The following is a 20,972-nucleotide window of genomic DNA, read 5'->3' on the forward strand; positions in this document are numbered from 1 at the left end:
TAAACATGTACAAGCTGTGTTGACATGCTCAGAGGAAGTGGCCCTGTGCAATTGTATTAGCTGTGACTAACTGCTTACAAAATACTAATTCTACCCATCTTTGGAAAATACATTTATACCCGTGATGCAATTCTGCTGAGGAAATGAAAGAGCTTTTTTTGCAGCTGGCCAAAAGTGAAACATGGCAGCAGATGGGTGACGGCCACAGCGACTGTGCGTGGGTATCATGGATCATGTGGATGTCTCGATGAAAGGCAGAACTGTTATTTAGCTACTGTGCAGCCTAATTCAACTGAAAAATGATAGCAGCCTCAATCAAGGGCCTGTTGAGCTTGGCCAGACCACAGTGAAAAGTTAAAGTTAAAAAAGTTTAAAGTCAGGATTTTATTGTTAAAGTTAGGATTTTATTGTCATCTACCGTATTTTCCGCACTATAAGGCGCACTTAAAAGCCTTTAATTTTCTCAAAAAACGACAGTGCGCCTTGTAATCCGGAGCGCCTTATATATGGATCAATTGGTTAATTGGTTGATCCATACTGGTTGTACACGGCGCTCTGTCAAAATGTTTCAGTACGACTGGTAAACACAAAGCCGCACCGCGGTAAACACCGGTACTGTGCTTACTCCTAGTCCAACACCACTTGTGTGTATAAAGACCCCAAAATGGCACCTTTCAAGAGACACGCTTACGACGCTATTCTATTCTATGCGCCTTATAATCCGGTGCGCCCTATATATAAAAACAGTTCTAAAATAGGCCATTCATTGAAGGTGCGCCTTATAATCCGGTGCGCTTTATAGTGCGGAAAATACGGTACATATACGAAATTTGACTTCTGCATTTAACCCTAGCTTATTGGGAGCAGTGGGCTGCTGAGAAGCGCCCGGGGAACAGTTAGGGGTTCAGTGTCTTGCTCAGGGACACTTCGGCACAGGACATGTAGCAGTCAAGGATCGACCCGCCGACCTTGCGGACGACCCTCTCTACCCAGTGAGCCACGGCCGTCCCAGGAAGAGAGTTCATGACAATCTGTCTTTGGTATTTTGTTGGTATTTTGTTAACATAGAAATTGTGTTTTAATGGTGGTGAGGGGGTTACCATTGATTCATGCTCAGGGACCATGAAAAGCCCTAGAAGCTTTATAGAAATCTGGCCTAGAGTTTTAAGTTTGTTTTTCCTGACCAGAGTGACTTTGACTGATGGTGGCACTAGCGGAAATGCCGCTTGTGGTCACTAAAATGATTAGGCTTCATCTTATGGGGAACATGAACTTCCATAATACATTTCACAGCAATCTGACGAGTAGTTGTAGAAAATATTGCTGAAACAAAACGTTGGACAAACAGATGGACTGACTAACAGCACCTTTGGACCCCAGTGCGACAGTAGCGGGGCAACAATAAACAAATACATCTAATACCATGAAGATCAACACATAGCATATAATTCATTTCATTTACAGACAGTTGTGGAAGAATAATTCAAATCCTTAACTGAGGGACAGTTCAACATTTTGGGACATACACATATTGCATTTCTTTCTGAGAGTGAGATGTCCAGATGGATATCACACTCATGTCTGTGTGTTAAGTACAGAGCTGGAGTCAGGATGTGGTTAGCCTAGCTTAGCATAAAGACTGGAAACAGGGGAAAGAGAGCTCACTTGACTGTTGAACCAGTCGTTAAAGTTAAAGTACAGGGGTGTTTTGATGGCATAATGTATGTATAGTTGAGGTATAGCTAATTTGACCTACTTTATATTGTAAAGTACATTTGTAATAGATTAGCATATATATATATATATGATAACATATATTGTAATTTTGGATCTCAAATTTGTACTTAAGTACAATACTTGAGGAAATGTATGTCTGCATGTCTAAAGAATATAGCCATGAGAACAAACAGAGTGTTTAGCTCCTGTGATACAATGCAGCAGTCAGTAAGACGATACCACAGTCTGTTTTTCCTCTTGTGAGTTCAGAGTGCTTTCACAGAAAACCAGAGTCACACACACACAAAGAAATGACAGCAACAGCTGGAGGACTTACCACTGGAGCAGTTGGAGCCCCCCCAGCCGGGCTCGCACTGGCAGGTGTTGGGGGCCATACAACGGCCGTGGACACAGCTCGCCGCACAATGAGCTGGACATGGAGGAGACAGGAAGACAGGGATCAGTACATTCACAAAGACTTGTAAAAATATATCTGCTTTAAGAATTAGTCATGTATGGGTACATCAATTAAAGAATGATATTTTTATACTTTCCCTGCAAAAGCTGTAGAATCAAGATGTTGTAAGCCTGGATTAATTGAGAATTCCAGGTCTGAAGATTCGACTTCACTTAATCTAAATTAGGATTGGACCACTTTGTTTTGACGCATGTCACTCAAGACGTAAATAATCATTGGTTTCAGCACCAAATGATTTTAACTGGACAATACCCAGATGGTTTTCAAAAGAGCAGTTTGAATTAAACGGATTTTCAACCACGTTTTATGTCTCCATGCATACAAAAGTTAAGTTTTCTGTTGCAAGAAGACACTAATCTTAACAGTTAACCTTAAATGATGTCCTAGATTAAATTAGAATTCAGCTCAGAAAAGGCTAAAAACAACAACAAGGTGCTGATTTAACAACCGGACTTGAATGCGATATATGATGCTGAGTCGAAAAAAATTGCAAAAGCCATCATAAGGGACTAAACTCATCCAGGCCCTAATTAATTTGAACACTATGTTTTATCAAATAATTATTCATCTTTAATGATTTACATTTGTAATCATTGTATTCATGTGTACTTGTTTTTACTTTAACACTGCATATAATGTATACAGTGTACATGTTGAACATTTTATTGTATGGAAATGCACTGGGGGCATTTTTCATGCACATGACAAAGACTTCCTTGAACCTTTGATTCAAAACCAAAAATAACAAGTGATTCACCGTTACAAAAATGTTTGTAATGTGTTCCAAACTACGGACGGACGTCGTCTGTAAAAATCAATACATTTTTGCTTTCCCACAGGACAAAGTAAAAATCCTGTGTTTATAAAAATCCACCACACCTCTCTAGTGGGTGTTCTCGCTCCATTGCATAATAATGACGCTCTCATACAGATGCCGTATTACAGACATATTACTGCATTGTGCGTCGATATCGAGACGCAAAGGGATACTCCCCAGTTGTCTGTATTTGACGCCATGGGAGTAAGACCAGGGCTACTCATTTCTCCACTATGTTTACCAATGAAGGAGAAGAAGGAGGATTAGAAGAAGAAGAAGAAGAAGAAGAAGAAGAAGAAGAAGAAGAAGAAGAAGAAGACAGAGAAGAAGAATCTCCATCAGCAGACTTTTATGGCATTGTGCTGCTAAACCCCTATGTCATCACTAAACCATCTTACTTTCATTGACTGGGGTTTGCATTACATTTTCAAATTCTAATGTGTAGCAGGCACACAGACTGCATCCAAAGAAAATGTACTAACTAATTTAACCCTATATGCCATTTGACTTCCTTTGCTATCTGACTCTCATCTGGAAATGCCATGCTGCCTGGAGTATCTGGCAAATCCTCAGTGAGACTCTCAGAGCAACATGTGATGTTGCTTATACAAGAGAGCCTTTTTCCTCTAAAGTAAATTCCCCTCTGAACTCCCGGGGCACATTTTCACAGCCCCCGCATGAATCAAACTGTGGTCTCCACTGAAGCACACAGCTTCTATCACCAACCACTTCAACCAGCACAATAGCAGGCTGTGTTAGCATAATGATTTTTTTTACTGTTGCTGCTGAACAACAGTTGTTGTTTTTGCCAATGGCCGCTGTGGCTTCACACCTGTTACTGACTGCTGGCTACTGAAAGGGAGGGGTGAGGGGTGGGTGGGGGTGCACAGTAGCCTCAATGAAAAGTGAAGTTACAGTAATGACAACACATGTAGATGACAAAGGTTCTGTTTTTCTGGCTAATGGCAGACAGTCATAGCCTGCAGAGGCAACTCTCATGCAGTGTGGTGACTGTCAAAGCCGTAGCATATGATTCACATATGTTCATAATCATATGATTCTTATCATGTTCATACTCAAACCATACAGTGTTCTTCATTGGTCATTCGTTATATGACTTCACTCATTTATCCAGGTTTTGCCTTTAATTAGCTTTTTCGTCCTGACAGCGGAACCTCCGACATCATTTTGACAGCCATGAGCTACATGAGAAATGTCAAAAACAACGTCTACCGTGGTATATGGCATTCATCGACCTCACAACGGCCTTTGGCTCTGTGAACTGACGCCAAAACAAATATCTCAAGTTCTTGCGTCTCTTACAGAAGGACAGGCCTTGTTGCTCAATCTGACAAGGACCTCAAGAGCATCATGAATGCCTTCGCCAGAGCTTGCCAGCTCCTGGGACTTTGTCTTAACATCAAGAAAACTCAGATTTTAAACCAACCAGCAGCTGACCAACCTGCCCAAGTCCCGACAATTTTTGTGGACAACAACATCTTGGAGAATATGGATCACTTTGCCTACCTTGGCCTACCTTCTTTCCACAAGAGCTGTCATTAATAAGAAAAGCTGAGAAAGAATGTTTGAGGATCGGAACATCCAGACCAAACTTCTCGTCTATCAAGAGGTAGTTCTGCCTTGGACACTGCAGGCTTGACCCTGCTGGACCACCTATAGCAGACATATGCAACCCAAATACCGCCAACCAAAACAAATGCTCTGTGACCAACTGAAGGGTAACGCACCCAAGGGCGACAGAAAAAGCGGTACAAAGAAAACATCAAAACCTACTTGAGAAAGTGCTGATTAATCATCCACAACTCTCAACAGAAACCTATGGAGCAGGATGGTCTATGAAGGCTTAGCACAGCAAGAAAAGGACCTCCCCACACCGCAAGAGAAAAAAAGCAACCAAAAAAGGAAAGACCCACCACCATAATGGCTCCACAAACCACCGGTACCATAACAACCACTCCCAATGCCACTATTGCAACAGAACTTTTGACTCAAGGATCGACCTCTACAGCCACCTGAAGACCCACAAATGACAAAACCCACCAACAGGAGGACAATCATACTCGACTTGGAGTGATCCTCGATGATGATGATGATAAAGATACTCACGAGCACAGATCTCTCCATTCTCGTAGAAGCCTGGGCAGCACTGGGAGTTTCTCCGGTACATGGTCTTCTCTCCCCTTCGATAGGCTGTCCGATAGCTCACCCTGCTCACAGGCGGATACACGATCAGACACTCAATAAAAGGAAATGCGAGATACATGCACAACGTTGGTTATTCTGTGCTCATTTGATCGTGTGGTGTAACATGTGGAGTGGAAAAGGGAGTCTGGGTTGTCTATATAGGGTATGGAACCTTTTAACTCGAGATGAGCAGATCGTAGACAGAGTGATAAAAACATACATGGATGGATATTATAGTTTAACTAATTCCCTGACATACAGATAAAGCACAGCAATAGATGTTAGTTATTTATGAAATTACTTTACTATTGCTTACTATGCTGCAAAAAGCATTACAGCTTGTTGTTTTAAATCAATTACATTCACACTGCAGCTGGAAGTTTTTGTGTTTTAAGCCACATTATGTGACCTGAAAGCTCTAGAAAAAGGAGAAATCTTGATTAAAATAAATTGGTAAACGACTATATTCGAAGTTGACACTAAACAGTCTGCTTTTAATTGTGACTGTTCTCATTGTGTGGTCCATGTAGTTGCTAGTGCACACTGATGCAGCGTTACCATGCCACAAAATAAAAAGAAGACAAGGTCTTCGTGGTGCTGGATTTGGAACTTTCAAGCTTGGATGTAGTAAAAACACTGTTGTATGGTTTGGAAAATGGTTGACAGGTAGGTGACGTATACTGAACTGTACGGTGGCTCAGGAGGTAAAGCTGGTCGGGCTGTGCCACCAATGTGTGAGAGTGTGAATGAGCATTACTTTACACCCTGATGAGCAGGTGACACCTTGTGAATGTGACTCATGAATGAGTGTGTAGATGGGAGAATGTCGGTGCATGCTTAAGGTAGACAAGAAAATTGAACATGGGCTTAAGCATGCAAAAACAATGGTCTTTTAATAAACCACCACTCTCTCCACACTCACACACATTCTGGGCTGTATTCCGGCCTCAGCGAAGTAGTTCTCACCTGTGTCTGGTGCACTTAAACCAGTTGAGGATGTCGGTGCAGCTGGTGTAATAAATCTGATCAAAGGGATGGGCGTATGACTCCTGCACTGTCACCGAGTAACTGAAAGCACAGGAAGAGAAAGGAGAGAGATATCAAGACATAAGGAGCAGAATCAGAGTGTGTGTGTGTGTGTGTGTGTGTGTGTGTGTGTGTGTGTGCAGAGGTTTCATGCACAACACCCTACCACCCATGTTTATCCAACAGGACACCCCGTGTGCACATTCTTCAGACCACTGATCATTTTAATCAGGGTGTCATTAAGCTGCTTTTGTGTGCGTCTGTGTGTGTGTGTTTTGTATGTATGAAGGCAGGATTAACCCCCCCCCCCCCCCCCCCATGCTCTGTGTACCCCTACCCACTGTACTCGGTGTGACACACCATTGGTGAGTATTGTATAACGACTTGAATTATAATGTCTCACAGTCAACGACTTTGTTGGGGCGTTGACAAAAGCTACCTTATGACTGCCTCGTGACCTTATTGGTTTCCCCACAAGCTCTTTGGAGGCATGCATTTTTCACACTATCACTTATGGCTGCAGTTAAAGGGGAACTACACCACATTTCCAAATTCATACATGATATTCTTAAAATGTTCTCCTAAAATATTAGTAAACATGAAAAACTCTCTCATAAATCTGAAAGCTAGAGTGATAAAACTCAAATTTGTGATCATCAAGTATAAAGTGTAGAACTGCTCTACTGACAATGAATTGGCAACGATGTTACAGATGACACTGAGAGCACCCACGGGAATGTTCTGAGTATATGGTACGGAGGACACTACAACAGCATAAAACTCATCTGGGTATAAAAAAAGAAAACACAAAATCAGTCTCCCATTCATTGTCTATGGAGCAGCTCCAGACTTTATACTTAATGACATCACAAGTGGGAGACTTACTTCTCTGGTTTCTGGTTTTGAGAGAGTCTGTCAACTGAACACAATTCAAAACTTGTATCAGTAAAGCTAGAGTAGCATTTTCTTTCTCAATAGATTAATTATTTAGTCAATAAAATATCCCTCTGATAATAATACCAGTGCATTTGGAAAATGCAGAAGCTTAAATTGTGGGAAATATAATGTTTTCGGTGGACTGCGCTCACGTAACAGACAACGGGCTGTGTGACCTCTCAACCCGGTACTAAAAAAACCAAAACAAAACACAGCTGAGGCTACACAATACTAGCTTAATGGGAATACAACCATGGCAAACCCCGCGATGACGGGATGCTTCGTCATTAACAGACAATGCATAGTCAGAATCAATGTAATTAACACAATAACAAGAACAAACTCACATGAACCAAACACTGCAGCGCTAACACACGTATTCCACCGCACACTGAAGAGCACGAGCCATTCAACTATTATTCACATCAGAGGGAACAATATTCACCATATCATAAAAACGACACAATAGAAAATCTAACAGTAGTAAGGCTACTGCAGATGTAAAAACACAAAAGCACTTCACTTACCAAAACTGCTGTTCACTTAAAGACAAAGTCCATCCTCCTTTCTGTGTTAACAAAGAGTTTAATGACGTGGTTGTACAGAACATCAGTTCAGTTCAGTTCCAGTCAGAGGTCCTCCTGCAAACGTGTTCGTTGAGTTGTAAATCCACTCGGGTCTCTCCAAAAGTTTCATTCTTAGCCATAAAATGTGCAACGCTTCTCCGCCGCTGTCAGCCAGAAATACCATTAGTACAAATCCTTTTCCATGCTAGCTGTGGGGTTGACCGAGCCTTTGATAGATGTTCAGTTTTTCTGGTCTTGAGAAATCCGTTTCTCCTCCTCCTTCAGCCATTGAGTGTTAAAAAACAAAGCTAGGTTAAAAAAATAATCTACACCAAGCAAAACGCTAAAAATGTCATAACTTCTCTTACATATGTTTCAACCTGAACTCTTACTATACTTTGTCAAACAGAAAGCTAGCTGGCAGAGCTTTCTGTTTGACAAAAGTCACGCTGGCCCACTGACCAATCAGGCGCACCGTTAATGCAGACGTACTTAGCAGGCTACCTGGGTAGCAGTGGCACGTCAAAGAATACGCCCAACATGTCAAACTAAAGATCTGATTGGTTGAAGACTATGACAATCAACAATATGTCCCCATTTACTTAAACTGCAAAGGCTCTCTAGCGCAGGGGTGGGCAAACTTTTTGGCTCGGGGGCCACATTGAGTTTTAATATTTGACAGACGGGCCGGGCCAGTAGCAGATGAATGGAGTGTTTGTGTGAACTAATATAAATTACAAGTAAAAGCCATGACCTGAAAAGTAACTTGCATTTAATTTCAGCGGGAACAGTGTTGTTGGTCACCCTTTTTAACCAGTGCATCAACGTTTGGTGTCAGTTTGGTTGTGGCAATTCTCAGAACAGATCTGAGGTGTTCATCAGTTAGCTGGGATCTTACAAGTTATTTTGTTATCACATTAATGCATATTTTATCATGCACTTACTTATTAAGTAGTCATTTTTGACACAGTGTTTTTAGTGTAAAGGTTAATACCTGTGGTCCTTTTAGCAGTTTGATTCTTTGATGGATCATACAAATACTTGACTGTCACATCTAACATTATCCGAGCTCTGCTCTGTAATGTCTTTCCTTGTCTCTCCCCCCTGTGTCACGGTGTGGGTACATCTCACTGGCGTCAGTAAACGTATCAGAATACCCTTATTTTATTGGCTAAACTGCATCACGTGACGTGATTTACAATGCATTGGTCGGTGTTTTTCCTGCACCGCTGAACAAGTGCCGTAAATGCTGAAAAGGAGCGTGAATAACTCCGCTGCATAAAGCAAAGGCCCGCGACCCACTGAAAACGGGTCCGCGACGAACCACCAGTTGAGAATCACTGGTCTACAGGATCATGAAGAGTGGTGAACAGCTGTTTGTGTGGAGTGTCTTCCCGTTTCCTTCACTTACATTCCCCTGGGTCCTAAGCCCCTCCCTGTACAACTTCTTATCACCTCTTTGCACCAACGTACATTTATAACAAATACCACATATATTACACGGTAATCGGCGTTGTATATGTGTCTGCCTCTATCGGTGCATCTCCGGTCTGTCTTTGTTCATCCTGCATCGCTCTGTTCTGTTATTTAATGTAACGTAAGTGGAGCGACGAGCCTCTCCCAGCTGTTAGCAGACTGTTGTGCTAGCAAGCAGGCTCGCTCGCGAGCTGTACCCAGCATGCAGTTCGGCGGTGAAATTTTATAAATGTACAATTATTAGTGTTACAAATTGTTTATGTGTCACAGACTGTTGTGTGCTGTGGTGTTTTTCTCTGTTAAAGAGCGTTAGTTGTGGGTTGTTAATTGTTGTGTTATGAAGTTATGACCATGACTCGGGTTCCCTCTCAATACATATAAGAGAACTAGCGCTGACCGCTTTGCGTTAGCAGCAAATAATACATTTAGCTGCCTGTTGAAAGCAGACAGCAGTTGTTTTGGCTATGCACCGGTATGTGCATAGCCGTATCCGGCCCGCGGGCCTTAGTTTGCCCATGCCTGATCTAGCGGCATCGAGCCTCTCTCCTTACATAGAGACATAGAGGATGAATCTGATTGGATAAAAGCTCTCCATAAAACAAGCTGTGCTGGAAGCAGAGCAACAGAGGAAGACAGGAGCTGTGCAATGAGAAAATAAGTTAATGGGAAAAAAATTATAATACATGTAGTTTATTTGTGAAAAATTATTAAATTATAAAATAGCTATAACTTTGTGATTCTGTTTAGGCCAGCAGAGAAGGCTTAGCTGGCCCTGACGGCCCACCACTGCGTTGAATGCATAGTGTCTTTACAAAATAAACTTAGTGTTCACAGGAAACGTATAGTTCTAACTCACACAGGCTCAAGCCTCTGCTGGACTCCATGGGGAATACTCAGGAGTTGCATGAATATGTTTGGGCAGTATAATAGGCAAATAACAATTTGCCCACTGTCTGCCTCCCTCCTCGGATGGAGTTGGCGCTTCAGTAACCTCGTCAGTGAGTGCACATCATGTCCCAACCTCATCGCCGGGACGGATCCTCACAACGTGAAATGCCTTGGCATGGACCGTGCAGAGAGTGGTGTTCTGCAGCCACCAGCCTGCCCAACCTGCCGAGTGCTGTACAAGATTCAATGCCAGCAGCAGTGGGATCATTCGATGTGATGATTTGCTGGGATGAGAGTGAGCTGGAGCTCGAGATCAACGCCATTGAAGTCCCCGCCCCAGCCTTCAACCTTCTGCCACAGCGTCCAATCATTCGGTTGTCCCTGCTGAGTGAGACACTGGTTTTGTCTGCAGATGACAATGACGACAATATCTCATCGGTGTCTGGTACATCAGCCTCCCACAGAAGCCCACCGCCAACATCTCTTTGCCAGGACTTCCTGCTAGTGATGACCACTGCAGCGGGGCGTGTTGGACCTAGCCCTGTCGCTTCCACCCAAATTAATAATCTGATTCAGGGAGCATCAACGGCAGTGGGCCGTCTGAAGTCTCTCGCCACCGTGAGCTCTACCCATGTGTGACTGGGACTCATATCACTCCAGAGAAAGAACTGGAATGATCGCCTCGGACCCCCCGTCATCACCGATTGTCTCTTTGTATCGATTTAATCTGTCCCTCTACTCTTTAAATGTCTGGAGGAGGGAAAATCTCAGCTAAAATGTAATCTACCGCTTACTCACCCTCAGAGGAAAGCTGAGGCAAAACGTAACAACGCAACAGTGAGAAGGAGATCGTCAGTACTGTTGAAAATCTGAAAAATTTATTAAAACAGTTTACATTTCTCAATGAGCACAATACCCTGTCCACCTCCCAGGTTCCCCATAGCGTCTCATTGAATTCGGCTCGAACCAAATATGACGTTTCATGGCTGCCCAATGTCAAAGGACTCAAACACACACTGGCCGTAACAATCCCACCTCTGGTGGAAGCAGTGGGCCGCGACAATCACGCTAGTACAATCCATCATGGCCAGTAGCACAGTTCTGTTTGTGTGCTTCAGGAAAAATGTGGCAGGTAAAGCCCTATCCAAGAAATGCCTGGCAGCATGGCTTTGAGGGTTCATCTCCCAAGTCCATGGATGGCAGCAAGAGACCCTCCCACTGTGGTCTGCATACAATACAGCGTGGCGGGCTTGTTTGTGATGTGAGTGTCGACGACATATGTTCGGCAGCATCATGGTCGATGCTTTGTACGTTCATATGGTTCTCTCTTGGACATGTTGGGCTCCTTTTCATCATCTGTGCTCGCTGGAACAATATATCACTGGTGAAACGGGTGGGGTGTGTGTTGGTTGTGTTGCACCTGACCCCTCCCCTTAGGGCATGATACACCTTTATGTCCCTGTGCTCTTTGATGACCCGGGTAATGTGGTGTGCAGGGTGTCTACCGCTTGTCTTTTGACCCCTGCAGTTCAGTTACGTACTACCTGGGTTGGCTGGGGCCCCCTGCTTCTGTGTTTACAGAGGTTATAAATCAACTGAGAAGTAGGGTCATTTTCTCATAGACTTCCATCTGACTTCTTTATGCACCCAGCAGAGTTGCCCCCTGCTGGCCAGGAAAGATAATGCAAATTTAAGACACTTCCGCAATGGCTTCACATTTCAGAACCTGAGGTTGCCTCCTCTTTCCAGTTTGCATACCGTGCCAAACGGTCCACAGAGGATGCAATCTGCTCTGCTCTCCACCCAGCCCTGACCCATCTGGACACAAAGGACTCATATGTGAGAATGCTGTTCATAGACTTTAGTTCAGCATTCAACACCATAATCCCACAAAAACTCATCTGCAAACTTGATCAGCTGGGGCTCAACACCTCGCTGTGTAACTGGCTGCTGGACTTCCTCAGTGAGAGGCCACAAGCAGTACGTGTCGGCAACAACACCTCGAGCAGCATCACACTGAGCACAGGGGCCCCTCAAGGCTGTGTGCTCAGTCCACTGCTCTTCACCTTGCTGACACACGACTGCACCACAACCTACAGCACCAATCACATGGTCAAATTCACAGACGACACAACTCTGGTAGGTCTCATCACCACTATAGGAAGGAGGTCAGCCTTCTGACCACGTGGTGCAGAGACAACAACCTCCTTCTAAATAACAGCAAGACCAAGGAGATTATTGTTGACTTCCGGAGAGGCCACACCAAACACCCACCACTGACCATCAATGGTGCTGATATAGAGAGAGTGAGCAGCACCAAATTCCTGGGGGTGGACATCAGTGAGGACCTCTCGTGGACAGCCAACACAACATCACTGGCAAAGAAAGCCCAGAGGCGCCTCTACTTTCTCCACAAACTAAAGAAGGCAAGAACACCACCACCCATCATGTGCACTTTTTACCGAGGCACCATTGAGAGCATCCTGACAAACTGTATCACTGTGTGGGGCGGAAGCTGCACTGACTACAACAGGAAAGCCCTGCAGCGCATAGTGAACACAGCTGGAAGGATCATTGGTGCCTCACTCCCCTCCCTGCAGGACATATATGACACTCGCCTCACCCGCAAAGTGACCATGATTGTGCGCGACTCCAGCCACCCCTCGCACAGTCTCTTCAGCCTCCTGCCCTCTGGGAGAAGATACCGGAGCCTCCGTGCTCGCACCACCAGACTCTCAAACAGCTTCGTCCACCAGGCTGTTAGGAAGCTGAACTCTCTCCCTCCTCTCTTTAAGACTCTATGTACGACTGCTGCTAAATTATATGTTGTCTAAATGTATTTTTTATCTATTTGCACTGTATTCACTTTACATGTTTATATGTTTATATGTTGGACTGGGAGAAACGTTTTTTTTCAACTCCTCGGTATGTTCGGTACATATTGTGGAACTGACAATAAAGCTAACTTTGAACTTTGAACTTTGAACTTTGGTTAGAACTATGTTGTAACCCTCATTCTATGCACAGGCAGATCCGTCTACCAAGGTGGCCCTGCAACTCATACGCCACTCCCTGAAGACGGTGTAGTATGCAAAGCAGCAATGTGTGTCACCCGCGCCCTTGAGGTCAAAAGCTTTTAAAGAAATGATTGCAGCATTGTGACTGACCTCTCCCAGTGGCTGCAGACATTGGGATCCTCCAGGTTGAGAGAGGAAGTGATGCAAGGCAGGAAACAGAAGGCCACCACAGCCAATAAGACTGTCCTGTGGTGGCGCAGTGACATGGCCATCTCAGTCAGAGCTGCACCTTCAGATAGGAAAGGGTGAGGAAAAGACACATGTTAGAAATTTAAAAGGTATAATATGCATGCATTTCCCTGCAAAAAACAATGTATGAACTTATACAAAAAGAATACAACTCCCTCAACATCCTAATACTACTTGACCTCAGTGCAGCCTTTGACACCATCAACCCCTCTATCCTTCTCTCCCGTCTTGAGTCCTCCCTCCATATTACTGGCACAGCCCTCTCCTGGTTCAAATCCTACCTCTCCGACCGTAAACAGTTTATTAGTATCAATTAATTCAAGTCACAGCCCCAGTCTCTCACGGTGTCCCCCAAGGTTCGGTACTCGGTCCTCTCCTCTTCATCCTCTACCTGCTCCCCCTTGGCAACATCTTACACCACCATTGTCTCCATTTGCACTGCTATGCTGACGACACCCAGCTCTACATCTCCACCAAATCCATCACCCCCACCACCCACTCCACCATCACCAACTGCCTCACAGACATAAAAGACCTGGATGCAAGCCAACTTCCTCAAACTCAACAGCAGCAAATCTGAAATCCTCATCATCAGCCCCAAATGACAAAACAAATACCACCACAACTTCTCCCTCTGCATCGATGACTCCACTGTCCCTGCTTCCACACATGTCCGTAACCTTTATATAATTTTTGATCAAACCCTCTCCTTTGAACGCCACGTCAATCACATCACAAACACAGCCTTCTTTCATCTCAAAAACATTGCCCGTCTCCACCCCTCCCTCTCCTCGTCAGTGGCTGAAACACTCATCCACGTCTTCATCACCTCTCGACTGCAACAGCATCCTGTATGGCTCATCCACCAAAATCATTAACAAACTACAATACATTCAGAACTCAGCTGCCCGTCTGCTCTCCCACTCCACCAGAGATCATATCACCCCAGTCCTTCAAAACCTCCACTGGCTCCCCATACAGCAAAGAATCCAGTTCAAGATTCTTCTCATCACATACAAAGCCCTTCATAATCTCGCCCCTTCATACCTTTCAGACCTCCTGCACCGTCACACTCCCACCCGCAACCTCAGATCCGCTACAGATCCCTACTCTGTCGAAGCATCAGACATGAGTGGACAGGGCCTTCTCCATTGCTGCCCCCTCCCTCTGGAATTCTCTCCACCAGCACCTCAGACATTCTCTGTCACATTTAAAACTGCAATCAAAACTCATCTATTTAAATCTGCTTTTAACCTGTGATGCTAGTTATGTATATGTTTATGTAATTACTTTCATTGTTTCTGTTTTTACCATGTAAAGTGCCTTTGAGAACCCTTTAAAGCGCTATACAAGTTAAATGTATTATCATTATTATTATTATTATTATTATTATTATTATTACTACCACAGAGACTCTCTGCCTGCATTTTCTTATTTTGCTGTGTTCGGGGTTTTTCGGGGCATTGGCAAAGAGCCTTAGGCCCCACATGAGGCTTTAACCCCCAGCCAATAACAATGTGCAGGTTCATGTCGTCTCTTCTCTGCTCTGTGTAGAGTCCGATTGGCTGTGTGTCTGTTTACCAGGGCACACATACGAGCAGAGCAGGCAGGAGGAAATGTGTCCTTCAGCTGCATTCATTGAAAATCCGGCAAAGCTCCACCTTCATAAAGTTGTGCGGAGATGTGGGTGCGTGTATTTGGACAAATTTGAATGCTGTGTGTTTACACACAGCAACGACAAATGCAACACATTATACTTTTAACTAAGGTCGTTAAGCAAAGTAATTAAAATTTATACTTTAGTTTTCGCCACACTGTCCCCTACAGTTTAGGAGAATATGGGTTTGAAGCGAGGAGAAACACAGTATACAAATCCAAATGTTTCCTCGTCAAGATTCTGTGTAAACTCATGTATGAAGTTCTAAGTCAAGTCCAAGTGGTCATCGGTTATTACTATTAAAGTTAATATCAAGTTGCAAGTCTTTTTGATTCTGTCAATCTTACGTCACACCTCTGGTGTGGACGTATGTGTGTGAGGATATTTGTAGGAGTATGCATGTACTGTGCATGTTGGATTTATCTTATCTGCTGTTTGAATTTGACAGAGGCTGAAAATGTTTGATCTTTTGGGATTTTTTGATGATTTTATGTTTCATCATTGAAGTCTTGTCTTTTGCTTTTGTTTGTACAGTCTGGTCCGAATGAGAATTCTAGAAGACCTGCAATTTGCAGTTGGTTCACCACTAAACACATCAGTCACACACAATTTCAATGGGAACCTAAAATTTCCAAAGTGGTGCCTTTAGTCTAGCAACATAAATGTTTGATTAAAACTAATCTGCGTCATGTAATCAATAGTATTCAACACAGCGCCATCTTTACTGGCTGAGGAACCACAAATATGAAGATAATCAGTTCTCTTTTACACAACTGTGGTTTTTCCTTTACCACAATGACAGATTGCCAGTAAGCAATTGGTGGCTCCCCAGTGCTCGGGTGTTATTTAGGTATTTCAAAGCTTCTTATAATAAGTAAGGCCTATATGAAGTAAAGACGGTTTCTGTCCGAGGAGCAAAGATTCTGTGTGTTTACAAACTGCAACCAACAAATGCAACATATTATGCCTGCAAAGTGGTCAAATTTTGATAAAAAACATTACAATATGTCAATTATATGTTTATTATTTAGGTATTTCAAAGCTTTTATAATGATATGTGAGACCTGTATGAGGCCCAGATAGTTTCTGTCCGAGGAGCAAAGCTTCAACAGTGTTCAGTGTTAATTTACTTTAACAACAAATAAACAAGAATCATGATGCCAATGCTGAATTCACAAAAAAAAATATTTTTTAATTAAAATATAAAAACTATAATAAAAATGTACAGCTGCATTCCATCAGATGGAAATATTCTACATGTTTACATTGCATCATTTTATACACATTTACCCAGATAAATATTTCAACCAAAAACATGTTTATGGTTGGGTTTGATGCTTTGTCTGTCTGTTTGTCAGCAGGATTACAGAAAAATGTATGGCTTGATTATCAAGACATTTAGTGGAAGCGTGTAGCATGGGTCAAGGAAGAACATACTTCAATTTAGAAAAGTTACGAATCACGGGGCGAGTACACCTTATTTTTCACTTTCATTAACATTGCGAGATTGGGCATTTGACCTCGGCAGAGATCTGTGCTCTCCGAGTGCCCATCCGGTGATATTTGGTATCGAGGCTCTGAACTTGTCATACACACAAAGAAACACCAATCTCAGCACAGCAGGGAGTAGGGAATGAGGATACTACCTACAGTACAGGAGAGGAACATTGCCTCAGAGCCTACAGGTGGATGTAAGTGTACCTGAACTTTGGTTCTTATTTACCACATGAACCCTCCTCTTTCATGCTGCAGCATGTCACACTTCGAAATTGAATCCTACTTTATTAGCTGATTTTAATTGATTTTATAGTTCTTTTGTGACGTAGACGATCACTTTGTTTTCACAAGTTTTCACAAAATATTTGAGCCCAAGTTCAGTCATCATTCTTTAAGATATGTGCTCCTGTGCTATCAACTATCTGTGTCAAATTGTTCTCACGCTGTTAAACTGAGTGCACTTGGTTTCATGGTTAATTTGCCTGGACCTTCTAAAAGCACAACTGGCCCCAGGGAGGCCCATATCCATAAAGTGTGCAAGAATGGGCCAACTACTAAGGCAAATCAGATCTCATCTCTTTTTTTAATGTCATGTCTAAAATCACTAAAACCCTGAAACTGTAATCACTGACAGTGTTGCTGTAAGTGGAACTAACTGTGAGTGATCAACATCTCAGAGCTAGTCTATTCAGGGAGCAGGAGGACACAGAAAACCCATTCCCTTTGTGTGTGTCCTACACCCCAGCCCCCATGTGTTTCTCACAGCCATTCAGCAGAGCATATCTCTCTGTCTGCCCAGTGAACGGCCTTACAAAACATCCTGAACATCAGTAGTCCTGTCACACCACCTGTGAGGACGACTTCATCTGTGAGACAGATGATAAGCCCAGGAAGAAAGAAGTAAACTAACCAAAAACTGCAGTGATGATTACCTCACACACAAGGAATTTCATCATCAGGTTTTAGAAAGGGTATTTGTGATTTGCAATGGTCATTTCTTTTCTTTTCTAAAAGTGACCTGCTATGGTGCTTGCTGGCTCACTGTAATGGCTTTCTGGGACACTGCAATGCAAGACTATTGAAGTGTTTCTATTCAATTGTCAAGCAAATTTGAGCAAACTTTTAAAAGGTTACAGAAAAGAAATGAAAAATGAGGCGCATTTCCTGGTTTGGAGTGAATAAACTCGGCTTCAGAGTAGTTTGGTCAGAAGTTGGTGCTATAGGCTTTGAATGGCTGTAATCCACCAGTGCACAGAGTAGAAGAACTAAAGGTTGTGAACCAGAAGCAAAACAAGTCACCTTCTAACCATCTAACCATCTAACCATGTACGAGAGAAGTTTTAATTGTTCTTTCATGTCAGCAAGTATTGGCCATGGCCCATGCAACCGGAGACGAAGACAAGTATTCACCGCTTTATGGGAATATCCGGTAAGGCGGTTTCATGGGATCATTCAAAATGTGCATGACATTATTTTAATGGAAACACGGCTTGTGTAGAAGAAGATAAGGAAGAAGACATGCCACTTCTCTGCCAGATAGGAAGAATTCATAGGCAATAATTGTTCAATTCAACACTCTCAGAAGATTTGCTGTTACAGTTTTACCTTGGTCTGTATTACCTTATGATCAATACACACTTTATTATCCCACCAGAGGACATTTGGTTTCAACCAGGTATAGAAACACATTCATCATAGAAAACATATAGGGCCCCACATAAAGATAATGATGGCTAATGTTAGCCAGTGTTAACTGCCAGAGACTTATGCAATTGTTACTTTTAACATGCTCTCACACCACATGTCCATTTTCTCATGCAGTGAAAAATAAATGTATAACTGATAACGTAGCGGTGCAAAAAGTGAACATTAGAGCTAGGTTTATGTTCGCCATACTATCCCTGTGGGGCGGGTCCACAAGCCGTTCCCAGGAAGTCCACACTTAATTACCCAGATCTGCTTTGTTTGAACCAATCCGACAGCATCCAATCAAGTTGCAGGTTAAAACTAAGAGGGAGAAATTAAGCTCTATAGCGTAAGTTCAGACAGGAAGACTATACTCTTGCATGCCTAAGCCCGTAGTTTATTTCCCATACATCTGCCAATTGCATAACATTGCTGTTATGGTTCGGGGCTGTCAATCATGATATCAGCTGTTTAGATCAGCTGGTCTCTCTATCCAATAGCACAACAACACAAGGACATCGTTAGCCTATCATTGTGCTGCTGTCTCTCTTAAATATGATTGTCTCTCTACGTTCATGCTGCTGTTACGCAACCCTCCACCTCGCCAATCTTCGCAGATTCATCATCTTCATCAACTCATCATTCCATCAGCCTCATCAGCCACCATCACCACCAGTGTCTGGACTCCACGGGGGGATTTATATTGTTGCCGCTCAGGGCAATCACAACTCGATCTCAAACCTCCTCATCGAGTTCAAGCGCCAAAGAATTTCTGTGTAACTCATTAACGTATCATCTGTCATAATAAATGTTAACTACTAATCATTCACTTGTCTCTCCTGATTGAACAAACGTTACGTTAATGTGCGCCAGTTACTCTGTTAAGTAAAGTAATGTGCACATTATGACTTGTTTAGCACTCAAAACTCAAAGTTTAGGACTTGGGACTTGACTTGGGACTTGAGTGCAAAGACTTGAGACAAACTTCTGACTTGCAAAACAATGACTTTGCGCCACCTCGGGTTTTTCCCCACTCATTGACTTCTTGCTTCATCACTGAATATTTTGTTGGTAAGCCCTCTGCCCTTTCAGAGAATACTGCAACGTACACCACATGGAGCATTAACTGTACCTGTCCACTTCAGTACCTGCTCGTAGCTCGTGCAGTCCCCATCGCGGTGTTTCGCATAATTACAAACAAAGCTTGACAGCGCACAGACAGAAAGAAAGAGCAGCACAGTGCAACAGCACCGTAAAACACTGAGGTCAAGTTAGCCGCCGTTCAGCAAAAACCCAGTCAACGCAGCCACCGCTTGGATTTTGATAAGCATCTATTTGTGCCTTTACGTTGCCAAGCAGCCAAATAGGACAAAGACAGACTGGCATCACAGCAAAAATATCTCACATTTTATCAGCGATCAATGATTTCAATATCTGTATCTCAAAGACCATGGTGGACGGACATCTGGTTAGAAATCTTTATATGTTATGTACACCAATGTTATGGTCTTCAATGTGTCTTTATACATTAAAAGAACAAAACTCCATGTGCACTGTTAACATGATGTGAGAAAGACTTGTGTACTAAAAAGGTGTTAAAATCGAATCCAAAGTATCAAGTATAAAAGTACCACTTAGATCTCTGGATTTGTCAGCGTGTCCACATTAAATATGTCTGGTCTTCTTCCTTAATGGTACAGAAGCAGCTGGTGACTTTATTACTCCAGCTGCTTGATGAGCGAGCTGAACTTCTGTAGGCCAACAAGGTTAGCCCTCTGTCTTCTGGCGGGTCTCCTTCCTTTCGAAAATGTTTGGTCGATCGAGTAAGACTGCAAGATGTCTCCAGTGGCTGCTGACAGTGTGTCTGTGCAGGCAGTTTATGGGTCAACAGGGCCCAGTCCTCTCTGGTTTCACTGAGCAAAGAGAGGGCACAGCTGCAGCAGCCAATGCTAAAACCCTCCCCACCCCAAGACAACTGCACTGCTGCACAAACAAGGGCCATGCTGTGTGTGTGAAAGGGCTCCGGACTCACAACCCCTAATGGAACGGATTAGACTGGGCCGCGAAACTTTGATACACTGTTCCAGGCGGCACAGTATCGAAGCCTCTCTGTCCACTCACAAAGGACTGCAAGGAACTAAGACCTGCTGTCTGAAGTCCTTCCAGAACCTGACAAAGGCTGCACTCAAGTCATGGACCAATATTTAATTGCAGACCCAGGCAGTTTTTAGGGCAGATTTTCTTAAATACAGGAAGCATCCAAATGTAGCTAAAATGAGACTAACAGATGTGTGTATTGCTGGCTTTATACTAATTTTCTCACAGCTACCAATGATCAGAGAGTTGTTTGTCCTCTCACAGGGCTGATATGGCTATGAAGTGGCTATTCAAACCCATGCAAACAGGAACATATTGTCAGTAAGGTGTGTTGTCAGCTGGATTCTTGTAATATCGCAAGATCACACCAGATTTAAGGGCTGACGAGATTACACGAAAATCCATCTAGTTAATGCATTTGTGTCCAAACCACCCAGATTCGGACCAATCAGCTTCCTGTGAGAATCTGCTGGCAGCTTCGGAGTGGTTTATGGATGTGTGACGCGATATAATGAGGCGATTGTTTGTTCAAAGCAACTATGGCAGCTCCGACAGAGGTTAGCGTATAGCTGCTGCGATAGCATCTGTTATTTAAGAACTGGAGAGTATTTGTTCTTCCAAAGAGGAGCAAAGAACGACACTGAAGGCTTTTATCGATGGA

General features: G+C 43.2%; 1 protein-coding gene across 3 annotated transcripts in view; it reads right to left on the reverse strand.

Annotated features, from left to right (window-relative positions):
- The window catches only part of megf10 (multiple EGF-like-domains 10), a 49,459-nt gene extending 36,062 nt beyond the window's left edge, over positions 1 to 13,397 (reverse strand). For 2 of the 3 annotated variants that reach the window (XM_076079692.1, XM_076079693.1), the window contains exons 1-2: positions 5,139 to 5,239; positions 2,054 to 2,146 (exon numbers count right to left, since the gene is read on the reverse strand). In XM_076079692.1, the coding sequence (XP_075935807.1) occupies positions 2,054 to 2,146; positions 5,139 to 5,199 (154 nt within the window). In that variant the 5' untranslated portion in view covers positions 5,200 to 5,239. Of the gene's footprint in view, positions 1 to 2,053; positions 2,147 to 5,138; positions 5,240 to 6,182; positions 6,285 to 13,275 lie in introns of those variants that run through there. The other variant, XM_076079691.1, reaches the window with a different exon arrangement.
- Positions 13,398 to 20,972: the final 7,575 nt, after the last annotated feature.

This window comes from Anarhichas minor, unplaced genomic scaffold, assembly GCF_050575085.1.
Source record: "Anarhichas minor isolate MPS153535 unplaced genomic scaffold, ASM5057508v1 ptg000073l, whole genome shotgun sequence".
Classification (NCBI taxonomy): Eukaryota; Metazoa; Chordata; class Actinopteri; order Perciformes; family Anarhichadidae; genus Anarhichas; species Anarhichas minor.